At 52.4% G+C, this 12,392-nt stretch overlaps 6 protein-coding genes across 6 annotated transcripts; 3 read left to right on the forward strand and 3 right to left on the reverse strand.

Moving 5' to 3' along the window:
* The first annotated feature begins 249 nt into the window (after positions 1 to 249).
* Positions 250 to 2,088, forward strand: ASPACDRAFT_1861916 (H(+)-transporting V0 sector ATPase subunit d). Its single transcript, XM_020197789.1, has 4 exons — positions 250 to 376; positions 445 to 533; positions 608 to 1,494; positions 1,554 to 2,088. The coding sequence occupies exons 1-4, from the start codon at positions 345 to 347 to the stop codon at positions 1,635 to 1,637; spliced, it is 1,092 nt and encodes a 363-aa protein (XP_020061316.1). The 5' UTR covers positions 250 to 344; the 3' UTR covers positions 1,638 to 2,088.
* Positions 2,089 to 2,820: 732 nt separating this feature from the next.
* ASPACDRAFT_20451 (ribose phosphate diphosphokinase subunit PRS5) lies at positions 2,821 to 4,214 on the reverse strand (the record flags this gene model as incomplete). Its single annotated transcript, XM_020198948.1, has 3 exons — positions 2,821 to 2,877; positions 2,931 to 3,254; positions 3,306 to 4,214. 3 exons carry the CDS (start codon positions 4,212 to 4,214, stop codon positions 2,821 to 2,823), a joined length of 1,290 nt encoding a protein of 429 aa, XP_020061317.1.
* A 1,727-nt stretch (positions 4,215 to 5,941) lies between these two features.
* ASPACDRAFT_38543 (PIG-H family GPI synthesis protein) lies at positions 5,942 to 6,683 on the forward strand (the record flags this gene model as incomplete). The annotated part of the gene is made up of 3 exons (XM_020200458.1): positions 5,942 to 6,275; positions 6,346 to 6,548; positions 6,606 to 6,683. 3 exons carry the CDS (start codon positions 5,942 to 5,944, stop codon positions 6,681 to 6,683), a joined length of 615 nt encoding a protein of 204 aa, XP_020061318.1.
* Positions 6,684 to 6,817: 134 nt separating this feature from the next.
* ASPACDRAFT_20142 (pseudouridine synthase DEG1) lies at positions 6,818 to 8,659 on the reverse strand (the record flags this gene model as incomplete). Its single annotated transcript, XM_020198926.1, has 1 exon — positions 6,818 to 8,659. The coding sequence occupies one exon, from the start codon at positions 8,657 to 8,659 to the stop codon at positions 6,818 to 6,820; it is 1,842 nt and encodes a 613-aa protein (XP_020061319.1).
* A 588-nt stretch (positions 8,660 to 9,247) lies between these two features.
* Positions 9,248 to 10,266, forward strand: ASPACDRAFT_74512 (putative Rho-like small GTPase). Its single transcript, XM_020204236.1, has 4 exons — positions 9,248 to 9,430; positions 9,555 to 9,783; positions 9,878 to 9,997; positions 10,069 to 10,266. Exons 1-4 carry the CDS (start codon positions 9,342 to 9,344, stop codon positions 10,228 to 10,230), a joined length of 600 nt encoding a protein of 199 aa, XP_020061320.1. The 5' UTR covers positions 9,248 to 9,341; the 3' UTR covers positions 10,231 to 10,266.
* Positions 10,267 to 10,852: 586 nt separating this feature from the next.
* Positions 10,853 to 12,261, reverse strand: rps0 (40S ribosomal protein uS2). Its single transcript, XM_020198680.1, has 2 exons — positions 11,952 to 12,261; positions 10,853 to 11,829 (listed from the first exon to the last, which is right to left on the reverse strand). Exons 1-2 carry the CDS (start codon positions 12,123 to 12,125, stop codon positions 11,107 to 11,109), a joined length of 897 nt encoding a protein of 298 aa, XP_020061321.1. The 5' UTR covers positions 12,126 to 12,261; the 3' UTR covers positions 10,853 to 11,106.
* Positions 12,262 to 12,392: the final 131 nt, after the last annotated feature.

The following is a 12,392-nucleotide window of genomic DNA, read 5'->3' on the forward strand; positions in this document are numbered from 1 at the left end:
GGAGGGGTTGGCGTAAGTTGGCGACGGGGGACGAAACCGCGTGCTGGACGAGGATTGCAATCGCTGGGAAATTTTTCGACACCAAAAAGTGAAAAAAGCGAAAACGCCGTGCGGACTGTGGCTGGTGCCCGCAGGTGGCGGTGCGAGGTGCACTAGACACACTGTCTAGCCAGCTTATGTAACCTTAGGCGACACGGGAGACCCATCCGGGCGTGGTCACGGGATTGTGGTTTACGTCGACTGAGATAGCGACAATCCATACCAGCAAGTGCTTCATTCTGCTTCATCTCTTCCCCGTTTGACGATCTAGAGGAAGCTTGAGGACTCGTACACTTCTGATCATAATGGAGGGTCTCTTCTTTAACGTCAAGAGCGGGTATGTCACTCGAAAGTCCTCTCAAACCCCCCCCCCCCAGATCTCCCCTGGCTAACTGTCCTGATCAGCTACATTGAGGGCATTGCCCGAGGATATCGGAACAGCCTTCTGACTAGCCAACACTACTCCAACTTGACTCAATGCGAATCGATCGATGGTCCGTTGCTCTCAGACTGACTCCCTCACGAGCACAATCAAAATCTCACACAGCGTCTTCTTTCTTGCCCGCAGATGTCAAGCTCCAGCTCGCCCCCGCATATGGCGACTTTCTCGCCGCTCTCCCCCCGAACCCATCGACCTCCGCCCTGGCAGGCAAGATGACCGACAAGCTGGTTGCTGAATTCCGCTATCTCCTCGCGCAGGCCACGGGGTCAACGGAAAGGTTCCTGCGGTACCTGACCTACGGGTACATGATCGACAACATCGCCCTGCTCATTACCGGTACCCTGCACGAACGAGACACCCGCGAGCTCCTCGAACGGTGCCATCCGCTAGGATGGTTCGAGACCCTGCCCGTCCTCTGTGTCGCCACCAACATCGAAGAGCTGTACAACTCCGTCTTGATCGAAACGCCCCTGGCCGGGTACTTCAAGGGGAGTCTGAGCCACCAGGATCTGGACGAGCTCAACATCGAGATCGTGCGCAACACCCTCTACAAGAACTACCTGGAGGACTTCCACCAGTTCGTCACCACCCACCCGGACTTCAAGGGCACTCCGACCCAGGAGGTCATGTCGGAGATCCTGCAGTTCGAGGCCGATCGGCGGGCGATCAATATCACACTCAACTCGTTCGGCACGGAGCTGTCGAAGCAGGAGCGGAGGAAGCTGTACCCGGAGTTCGGCAAGCTCTGGCCGGAGGGGTCGCTGATGCTCTCGCGGGCGGATGACATCGAGTCCGTCGCCCTCGCCGTGAGCATCTCCGCCGATTACAAGGCGTTCTTCGATGCGGTCGGCCTGACGCAGGGCGGCGGCGGCCTGGGTGGCATGGGCGGCGCCTCGGACGGGAAGAGCTTGGAGGATCTGTTCTACCAGAAGGAGATGGAGATGTGCAAGGTGGTGTTCACGCGACAGTTCACGCCTGCGGTGGTATATGGGTGGATGAGACTGAAGGAGCAGGTAAGACAATGACCCCACCATTCTTGCATGGACTTATTCAGCTAACCATCCTGAATCAGGAAATCCGAAACGTCACCTGGATCGCCGAGTGTATTGCGCAAAATCAGAAAGAGAGGATCGGGAACTTTATCTCTGTTTTCTAGATACCATGTTTCTTCCTTTTGCTTTTTTTTTAGCCGTCTTATTTTTTAAAGCCTCCCTATATTGATCTATCCTCTGGGTCCCTTCCCCTTTTATATCTCTCTCCCTTTCGTCCATTTCTCCCACGCCCAAACTATACTCCAGGCTCCATTCGCGATTGGTTCGTGTGTTAGTACCCTTCTATCCCATGTATCTTATGCTCGAAGTGAGGCGTCTCCTCCTTTGTCTTTGCTTTCTCTCCGCTGCTATCTCTAGTCAAACGGGCGGACTCGGTCCTATGGAGTATCTTCCAATCGTCGAATCTCTCGTCTCGTGGGGCTGCATCGCTGCACGTCTTGGCTTCGCTTTAAAGGGCGGTATGTACTTCTTTGTGACACGATCAACACTTTTTGGAGATATCATGCAGCGTGTTGCATGTCTGCGCGGTAGGTAGTTATACGCAAACAGATATACACCGATACCATGCCAGTAATGTTTCCGAGACTCATTTTTCAAGTCGTTGGAAACGGACCAACTATGAAGACCATGTAGATAAGGCCAATCATCTTCGAAAGGACAAACGTGATGATTCCCTGCTCTGGTGCAAGAGCAAAAAAAAAGAAAGAAATGAATTGATCTGATAAATTCTCGTTACTTCAGACTCTTGGCCGAAGTTCTCATGATGGTTGTTGGATATATGTTCATGTATATGGACTCACCTGCTCCCTGCACATCATACCAGGGGCGGACATATGACGGTGTAAAAACGAAAAAAAGCAAAGAAACTCCCAAGAGACACAGAAATAACCAGACAGGTTGACAAAAATGGGAGACATAATGGACACAGACGCAAGGCCATGTAGGAGGTAGCCAACACCTTGTGCCAGGGACTAGACGCATGACATGTTTTCTAGTCCGCTTCTTTCCGGCAATTGGAGTTTTCGATATATTTTTGGTAAAGAAAATGCACAGCCAGCGATGATATGCAATAGCAAGAAGTCCCCTAAGCGTTCAAAAACCAGAAGGGCACTTCAGCCGATGACAAAGCAAAATGATAGAAAAGCAATCCGTGGAAGATGACCCAAGATTTCGTCGCTCTTCATATTCTGCCAACAAGTTTATGATTTACTTTGTATGGACGTCACACACAAAAAAAAGAAAATGGAATAGATAAAACATAATAAGAGACCTGTGACGGCATATCCGTTAGTCGTACTGGAAGAGAACGCTGATACTCTCGCCGTGGTGAACGCGACGGATAGCCTGTACAACGAAATTAGTTCCTTGTACCTTAAACACCTCGAAAGGGATATTACCTCGGCGAAGACGTGGCCAACCTCCAAAACCTCCAGCTTGGGACATCTGCGCAGGTGATCCGCTTGGTCCACACTGTTGGTGACAACAACCTTGTCCAAAGCGCTAGCATTGATGCGATCAATCGCATCGCCACTCAGAATACCGTGCGTCACCAACGCATAGACTCGGGCAGCTCCTTCCCTCTTCAAAAGCTTCGCCGCTCTGGTGATGGTGTTGGAGGTGTCCGCCAGGTCATCGATCAGAATAGCGGTCCGATCCTTGACATCACCGACCAGCATCATGGTGGCATTTTGGCGATCCGTGATCCGTGTTGGGCGGCGCTCCTGCAGGAAATCAGTTAAAGTGCGACATCAGAAGACCGGAATTGGACGAACCTTGTGGATAAGGGCGAATTCAACACCCATCGAATCGGCGATCGCGGTGGCCCGCTTCGCGCCACCGGCATCAGGACTGACAATGACAGCCTGTTTGTAGTTGGGAATATTGCGCTGAATATAGCTCTTCAGCAGGGGTCGGCCATAAAGGTTGTCGACAGGGATGTCGAAAAATCCCTGGTATTGAGGGTCGTGAAGATCCATGGTGATGATGTGATCGGCACCAGCGCAAGTAAGCAAATCCGCAACCAGGGTGCCTGCCTGAGCCACCCACTGCTTGTAGCCCGGACGGGGCTGGAAGTTGTTAATCTTGTTGGCCTCCTCTTCTGCGACGCTTCCACTGTGAAGAGAGGGCAGAGAGTCCATGGTGTCACTGCGGGGCAGACCATTGACTGGACGTTGTCTCTTCACCGGGCTACCGTTGCTGATATCTTCCAATTGAGCCTTGGCCAGGCTCTTTTGAAGGTTGTCCACACCATTGAGCAGACTGCAGCTCTCGGGCTTCCCAGGGTATGGGGTAGGCGGGGTACTTTCAAAAGTGTAGCCATTGCCGGATTTGCTAGCAAGGGAAGACTTGGTCAGCGGAGCGCCCGTCTTGTTGTACGGGATATCACTCTGACGAGAGTATGGGAAGAGCGGTAGAACCGCAGTGACTCTCTTCGCCGAGGCGGTTTTGCAGGCCGAGATGGTGATGAGCAGTTCCATCAAGAGATCATTGACCTTTCCGCCGCCGGATTGGATGATGTAGACATCCTTGCCACGGACGGATTCTTTGATCTCGACTCGGGTCTCACCGACGGAGAATTTCGACAGGAGGACGTCTGCCGCAGGGATACCCAGGACGTTGCAAATGTTTTGGGTCAGCTGAGGGTGGGAGGTCCCCCCAATGACGACAATGTTGCGCACCATATTGTTCTGAGGAGTCGACTGAGCAGCGTCAGGAAATCCGGTGGGTTGCAAGATCACAGGCGAGGATGACCAAATCGTTTGCGGAGGGGGAGGGGAGATATCCGATGAGTCGGCGGGTCTGGAGGGGCGGGACGAAGGGTGAGATTAGCACGACCAAAGAGAGGAGAGCGCTGGCTTGGAGCAGCAGGGAGAAGAACAAAAGATCTCGAGGATGGAAGTGGACAAGCAACTACCTCATGGCGGGGAATCAGGGACAGGGATGGGTTCCAAGCGAATGGATGGAGAAGGAAAAACAGACATCGAGATCAGAAGGAGGGAGGAGAGAATAGGAAGAGATTCGTGGAGAATCGGCCATAGAGACGAGGAAAAAAAAAATGCCTCTGCCGCGAGTGGAACCCGGCCGTCGATTCAGGCTGCAGGCGGGGGGCAGCCTCAGGCTGCAGATTTCCTTCTTCCGGCTAGTCCCGCCCTACCAGCACGGGCGAATCCAACGGCCCCGCAGTGATGACTCATCACTCCCGGGCCTGTGACCCCGGAATCGGACTGGAGGCGGACCTCTGAGGTCGCTGATGCCTTAGTGCCTGAATAGCATAGGCACCTATTATCAAACACACGGGTATCAGTGATCGCAGCTGGAATCCTCACAGCACTGCTGCATAAACAATGCACAGCACAAGCACTCTCAATCTCCAGCAGCATTCCCCTAAACCTGAGTCTAGGTATCTGGGATTCAATCGGCCCACCCATTTCGCTTGCAAGCTATCACGCCAGGCCTTGATCACAATCATACATGGAAGGAATCGCAGCACATGGGAGCGTCATATGACGGGACAACACATGTAATGCTTGGTTCTCCTGTGACAATCTGGTCAGCATCAGCTCAAAGGTAATTTCGAAGAATATTCACCAAAGTAATACGTGGACAAACAGGTACACTTGGATTGGAAACACAGAACGGGGACTTGCTCAAAGGTTACAACAAGCAAGTCTCACGCGTGAGACGCTGACAGCAAGATCCATCATTGCCCTTCCATTCCCACTCCGGAAAGAGCTTTCGCGCTGCAACACATTCTTAGAAATGCCTCCAAGCTTGTCTGGCAGTTTCCGGGACACGCTTTCACCTTCATGGTTCATCTCGGAAGGCTGGCAGGGAATAAAATCCATGGGCTGGAGAGAAGTAAAGAGCTCTTCGATTTATCGTTTTGTTTCAAGTACTCCATACAAGTTTGAGTTATCATGAAGATATCAATATCTCATTTCTATCTCAAATCCATTCATTCTTGTTATGCGTCCGGGGAGTCCTTAGTTGCTTGGGAGCTTGCTGGTTTTTGTGCTCTGTCCTGCCCCAGCGTCTATTAAGGCCGCCTGACTGGCATGAGCCTCTTACGACCCATACCCCTCTCCAGCTTCTTAAAATGCTTCTCAGCTCACTGATAAGGCCACAAGGTTGGGCAATCAGTGAGACAAGTGGTTGGTCTAGACCGGGCATTGGCAGGTGCGACACGATGCACGTGATGCGGTACGACACAAGAGAGCTCATTTAGCCGTCCAGGGACTAGATCACCTACTACTGCTACTAGGTCTGCTTCTCCCCTCGAACGAGATCAATATGAGAATTTTCAAATTAATTCAAACTCGGCATCTATAAACATACGGGGCTTGCACCTCACTCCAGAATCACCAAACCGTGACCTGTTGGCACTAGTCAATCGCATTGTTTTCCCTCCATGCCAGGCCGCCTCATCCTACGGCGCCCGTCCCCGACGACCGTCTCGTTCACCGTTTCGAATGCCTCAAGACATACCAGCACGCCTGCAAAAGCTCTATTCTACCTGCAAATTTTGCTGCGGGTGCTGAGCTTCTTCTGCGTGCTCTTACTTGATGTCGCCAAACTCCGACACTCTTCCTACATCCAAGAAGCGCGATTGATCCCCTGGGCAGCTGTATGGTCGACACCGCTGGGCGCCTCGGTTTGTGGCTACGCGGATAGGTACAGCTACCCAGTTGTAGGACTGGTCAGTGCAATTGTGATGTATGGTGTCTTTAGAAAAGGATACACAGGTTCGTTCGATGTGTGCGACTGTTGTTTGACTCATCCAGCGCGGTGCTAACTTCCATTGCTACGGTACAGAAGAGTCGCTCCTCGTTATACGGGGGCTGGGCATCCAGACTTCGACATCCTCCAACACGTACTTATCAAAAGCGTCTACGCGATTCATACCTACCACACAGATCCAGGATATTGTGATCCATGAGGCTTTTAAGGGATTCGAGGTTCGCTTCTATCTCGCTGTAATCGTCGAAGGGGAGACGGAAGTCCTCGTGGTTTTCCCTGTGAGTTTGAATTGGAAGCACATGTGTGTTTGGCATCGTTTAACTGATAGCGGATAGAATCTCCTTCCGAATCGACATATTCTAGAAGAGGTCTGGAGAGGTTCCCGACGATGTCTGTATGATACCAAGTCATAGCGTGATTTAAGCGGAGAATGTGAACATCATGGGTCTCAGAAAAAAAGACTTCTGTGAGGAGCAAGCGCGAGACTTCGAGCGTCGCTAAACGCATGAATATAATATGCCAGGGTAAGTACAGAAACTAATCTTATCTACATCTCCATCTTGGACGCCTTCGCACCAGCCTCCGTTTTTCGTTGTTTGGTAGCCAACCACCGCGCATTCTGGACCTCAACGAGCTCCGTCTTGCGTTTGTGCATGACTGGAATATAATCACCGCCTGTTCTGGAATCGTTGCCACCAATGAACACTTTTTGTCCTCTGTTCTTCCGCTCCCAGACCGGGTTTGCTCCTCCGGTAGCGATCATGGTTTGATCTCTTTGACTAACAGCCAGGTCGAGCAGTGTGCCGGCTAGGATCTCATCAATCTTACGCTGTCTCCAAACAGCCCAGAGCTCCTCGACAATTCCACCGAGACCAAACTTGCCGCCGCCTTTGCCGAGATGGGATTTGATCTGCCTGATATCGCCTGCATAAACCCACTCCATCGCATCCTTGCGGCTACCGCTCTGCTCGTCAGGGTAGACACAATCCCAAAGGACAAGAGGGGCGTCAGACGCCATCTCATAAGTGGGCTTGCGCGGGTTTTTGGATGCATCTAGCAGGTCACGCACAATGGTTGGGGGTTCGAGGCCCTGGCCAACAAGGAACAAGACACTGACCATGTGACGAACCTGATGCCATAGGAATGCGGATCCTTCTAGATGAAAGACATACACCTTGGCAGCAGTAGGTGTAGGCTCAACGGATGATTCGGTTTCTTGCTCGCCCTCAACGGCGCGAAACTCTGGCTCGTTGACGTAACCCAGCGGGGTGTTTTTGGCATCGATCAATTCAATATCAGCGCGGAAGATCTCACGGGAGAAATTTTCAATCTGTTTGGTAACATCCAGCTTGCAGAAATTGCGGAAGTCGTGTGTGCCTTCGAAGTATTTGGCGGCTTCGCGCATCGCCTCAATGTCCAACCAACCCTCTCTGTACTTCGGACGGGCGTTCGTTCCGTCATTCGCACGGGGCATTAATCCGAGAGGCCCAGGGGTTGGAGAGAAGGCAGGCTGAGTGAAAAAGTACTTGTAGTGTCGTTCTCGGCAGGAGAAACGAGCATCGAACCCTTCAGGAGGGTTGGGGCACCACGCCAGGACCCTGATATCCTGCGGAAGGACCTTATTCAACATGCTCACATAAGGATGTTCATCCTTGATATGATCCCAACCGTCATCCGCCTCCTCCGTGTTTTCCATAGCCGTGTCCGGGTTCTGCGCATCCGTCTTGCGCATTGGTCGCGTGCTGCGGACCCTGATACTAACGACCTGCCCAAAAGCGCTCACACCGCGGTCCGTGCGGCCAGCCTTGGAGTACTGGCATCCGTCCCAGTTGATCCAGTAGGGCTTGACCTCACGCGGCGCGTAGTTGTCGACAAAGTCATCCCCAGAAGTATCGGTCGGAAAGATCAGACGTGTCTTGCGCAGTGCCTTATAAAGTTCCTCTTCAATGGTCGGCAACGGTGTGGCATTGCCGTTCGCGTGTTCCAATCCGTTATACCGCTGTCCCAGGTAGGCAAACTTCAGCGCGATGTAGCGCGTGTTATACTTCGAGGGATCGATCTCCCGGCGCACTTTCGCGGACTTAGGCTTCCGTGGCTGTAATTCCTGCTTGACTGTCGAAGAAGAGGGCAATTCGGCAGGCTTTTTCTCGGTAAGTTTGTCGTTCTGCTGCTGAAGAATGCTTGTAGTGCTCTGCGTCGTGGGGGCAGGCGATGCGGCGTACTCCGCTGTCCGGGAGTGGAGTTGGCGCTCAAGTTCGGTGATGCGAGCAATCAGACTGGAGGTAGGCCATGTCGAGTAGTCCGGTTCGTTATCGGAGGAGCCAGGCGCTGGCTGGGTTGGCGTCTGCGCGGGCTGCTGCTGCTGCTGCTGCTGCTTCTGTTCCGACATGGTTTGCAGCGGCGGGGAGGAATTAACCTGGGCGAGGGAACGAGCGAAACAGTGGAAAGATGCGGCGGCTGTTGGACAGGATCTGTATATAGTGGACTCTTGAGCGCGAGCCAAGAAGATGCGAAAACTTCCTTGGAGACTTCGCATACCCGTGAGGAAAAGAATGTTGGGTGGACTCGAGAGCCTCGCGGAGGTGGCAGCGGAAATTGTTTTCTTTGGGTCTGCGAAGCAAAATTTTGGAGTCGCTGATCCAGGTGACTTACGGAGTGTATTGCTCGTGTAACCCTGGTATTATTACGCCCGCTGAGATTGGAATATATGGTCGTCAAGCTGTGGCTCGAATATATTCGAAAGGATCATATTTCTTGGGTTTATCATGCTACCTTTTATAGTAGAAACGCATACTACTAAAATCTCTGGACAGTAATTCCTGTTGGTTGCCCAGCGAAGATCTACCGTGGGAAGTATCAAGCAACGACTGGTTTGAAGGCGGACGGCGTGACATATTACGGATCTTATCGCATCTCGCACACTACTGTATCTTGACTATCTCGATAACCACCACAGGCAATAGCCCTGTAGAATTACCGAGAGATGTTCAACTGTGGGTGACAATTTATTGCGCTTTACAAGCAACAGAATCTTTCGATATATCACAAACACCCGTAGCGTTCCAATCGGAATGGCGGACTCCTACCTCCGAGAAGACAACCCGACGGTTACAATCTTACTCCTAGGAGACTCAGGTTGTGGCAAGTCGACCTTTCTATCGTGAGTAGATTCTGTTCTTTGACAATTCATCATATGCAATAATCGGCAATTGGAATCATTATTATCTTCACTATTCCCTTCCTCGCCCTATAAAAATTGGATCAGTCCGCTAATGCCACCCCAGAAGCCTGAAATCCAACCATCGCCGACTTCAAGGACAAAGAGGCGACGACGTCCCATTACGGGATAGCGACCAACCCTTTCTCTATGACATTCGCTTCTCCAAGAAGTCATTCACTCTCGAAATCTTCGATACCGCCAGCCCCAATCAGCACTGGTCGACTCTCCGGCCGGATGTGGTGCTTCTGGCGTTCGATATCTCCAATCGCGAGACTCTGGACGGGTTGAGAGGGGTAAGTGGACTTGAAGCCCAGGGACCATTGTTCATATCGAAGGCCTCCTTGACCCCTTCGTCATGGCTTGTCCATTCTGACACATGTTTCCCAGTGGCGACACGATATCATCCGGTACTTCCAACACGGCTACGGGGAGCGCATCCCCATCATGGTGGTGGGATTGAAACGAGATCTCCGAGTCGAGGGAGAGGGAATCATCTACCCACAGGAGGTGAGTTTGGTCCTGAATGAGTTGTTGTTTCCTTGTTTGCAGAATGTAATGGAAGCTGATTTGTTTTATAGTCATACCGCATCGCCCAGGAACTTCGATGCGATCGGTATGCGGAATGTTCCGCCGCTACGGGTGAGTTGATGGCGGAGACCTTTGAGGATATTGCGCGTATGGCAGGGATGACTTTGACGGCTGCGGGCGGGCAGAGTAGAGGCGGTTGCGTTGTATGTTGATTGTTTTTTTTGTTTGTGATACCCTTCTATTTCATTACTTTATCATTCATAGGTGTTTTGGTCGGACATTTTTTTGATGCCTGGAGTCTTGTAACCTTGGAAGTCGAGGTAGGCGGATGGACTGAGGTGTAAAGCACATGGCAGATGGCTCTAATAAGGGGGGGGGGTCGGGGTCCGGATATACCGTACTACACGTAGATTGATGATACCGCATATCGAAAACGGCTTCGACCCATCAATTGCCGTTACGCATCTCTACTCTACTATCTCCAATGCTACGAAGAAGGTGGAAAGACATGGTAGCTGGCATCACTTTTCAATTACGCTATGATAAACATGCAGGGAGAAACCAAGGTAACGCTTAAGTCCACCTTGTAAATTGACAGCACAGGGCTTTCCCCCAGAAGCTCACCGAGGCAAGAGAACAACTGGATATCTTTCCCTCATAAGCGCCAAGTCAACTGTTTAACGTTGCAATTCCTCCCCGATGCAAACCATAAACGAAACATCAAATATCGGATGGGCGGGAAAATGGTTTTCACCGTAGCATACCACGTCAGAAAGGAAAAGAGTAGGAAAAGGGGTTGTTTTGAAGTAGTGGATCTCCCGTTGATTGTGTGTGTTTTTTCCTCAATTTTTCTTCCTTTGCTTTTTGGTTTCTTTTGGTAACTTGCTGAACAGAGACTAGGATAGACATGACAAAGGGATTGCTTTTCCTCTTTTGTGGTTGGAAGGGTGTGCGCGAGTGTCGCTCCGATTTGCGCAAAGGGAGTGCACTGAAAGCTCCCCAACCAATCGCCCAAGATGCTTCATGGAAAAGAAGATGTGAATCAAGATCCCTTCTCAACGACCGTCCGCGTCACCGGATTCAAACATTTACCAGTTGCCCTCAGCAGGCTTGGTCTCAGCCCAGCTCTCGCCAGCAGGAGCGGCAGAGCTGGCAGCCCAGTCGGCACCGTCAGCCTCCCAGCTGGTACCAGCAGCAGCGGTAGCAGCGGAGAAAGCAGTGCCAGGAGCACCAGCACCAGCACCGGCGGTGTCCCAGTTGTCACCAGCGTAGCCGGACTCGATGGCAGCGGGGCCAACCTCCTCGGCGGAGGCAACCTTGGTCTCGTCGGCGATCTCCTTGTTCTCCTCAGCCTCGGGATCACGGTAGAAGTACAGGTCGACAACGACGTCCCAGTCAACCTCGCGGGAGGCAATGGTACCACGGAGGCGGAGGACCTCACGGGCGAGCATCCACCAGACGAGACCGATGGCGTGGCGACCCTTGTTGTTGGTGGGGATGGCAACGTCAACGAAGTCGGTGGGGGAGTCAGTGTCGCAGAGGGCGATGACGGGGATGTTGACGTAGCTGGCCTCCTTGATGGCCTGAGCATCGGTGCGGGGGTCGGTGACGATGATGAGGCGGGGCTCCTTGAAAGAGCGGGTGATGTAGTTGGTGAAGTTACCGGGGGTGAAGCGACCGGCGATGGCGGTGGCACCGGTGTGGGAAGCGAACTTCAGGACAGCACGCTGACCGTAGGGACGAGCGGAGATAACACAGACATCGGCCGGGTTGTCGATGGCAGCGATGATACGGGCGGCCAGGACGATCTTCTCCCTATAACAATCGCGCGTGCGCGCGCAAGTTAGATTCTGGCCCAATTTATCTCGTGTTGCATTGCCATTCGCGTCTCCTCCAATTGCGCGTTGCGATTTTCCTTCTCCTAGTAGTAAACGTACCAGGTCTTGCCAATGTTGATAACGTTGACACCGTCGGGGCGAGTCTTCCAGAGGTAAGGCTCCATGTGGGACTGGAGGTTCTTGGATCCCAGGTGGCACTGGGCAGCCAGGAGCTGCTCAATGTCCTGGGAGGTAGGGTTGAAGATCGGGGGGAGCTGGGAGGGGGCCATGGTGGACGATTGACTCTGCAAAGGAGATCGAATTGAGGATATCAATCGACTGGCGCTTGTCGCGGTGGTGATGACGGGAGGAGAGACGGAACGCGAAGCTGAACTTTTCCACGCCGCGCTGAGATGGTGATGAATTTCGCTTGCCGTTTGTGAATTCTAGGGCTAGGGTTAGCCAAGACCGGGAGTCCCCGGACCGTCCCCTGATATCACGTGAGTCTACCTACCCAAACCGAGACTAGCGTCCTTTGCCCGGTCTTCGAGATTTCG

Source organism: Aspergillus aculeatus (genome assembly GCF_001890905.1).
Source record: "Aspergillus aculeatus ATCC 16872 unplaced genomic scaffold ASPACscaffold_1, whole genome shotgun sequence".
NCBI classification, from domain to species: Eukaryota; Fungi; Ascomycota; class Eurotiomycetes; order Eurotiales; family Aspergillaceae; genus Aspergillus; species Aspergillus aculeatus.

Excerpts from the sequence above, each read along its gene's own strand:
- ASPACDRAFT_1861916 (XM_020197789.1), top strand. The coding sequence starts at position 345 with ATGGAGGGTCTCTTCTTTAACGTCAAGAGCGG. Across the intron at positions 377-444 it reads TTCTTTAACGTCAAGAGCGG|CTACATTGAGGGCATTGCCC; the intron begins GTATGTCACTCG and ends TGTCCTGATCAG. Across the intron at positions 534-607 it reads TCAATGCGAATCGATCGATG|ATGTCAAGCTCCAGCTCGCC; the intron begins GTCCGTTGCTCT and ends TCTTGCCCGCAG.
- ASPACDRAFT_74512 (XM_020204236.1), top strand. The coding sequence starts at position 9,342 with ATGGCGGACTCCTACCTCCGAGAAGACAACCCGACGGTTACAATCTTA. Across the intron at positions 9,784-9,877 it reads CTCTGGACGGGTTGAGAGGG|TGGCGACACGATATCATCCG; the intron begins GTAAGTGGACTT and ends CATGTTTCCCAG. Across the intron at positions 9,998-10,068 it reads GAATCATCTACCCACAGGAG|TCATACCGCATCGCCCAGGA; the intron begins GTGAGTTTGGTC and ends TTTGTTTTATAG.
- rps0 (XM_020198680.1), bottom strand. The coding sequence starts at position 12,125 with ATGGCCCCCTCCCAGCTCCCCCCGATCTTCAACCCTACCTCCCAGGAC. Across the intron at positions 11,830-11,951 it reads ACATTGGCAAGACCTGGTAC|AAGATCGTCCTGGCCGCCCG; the intron begins GTTTACTACTAG and ends TGTTATAGGGAG.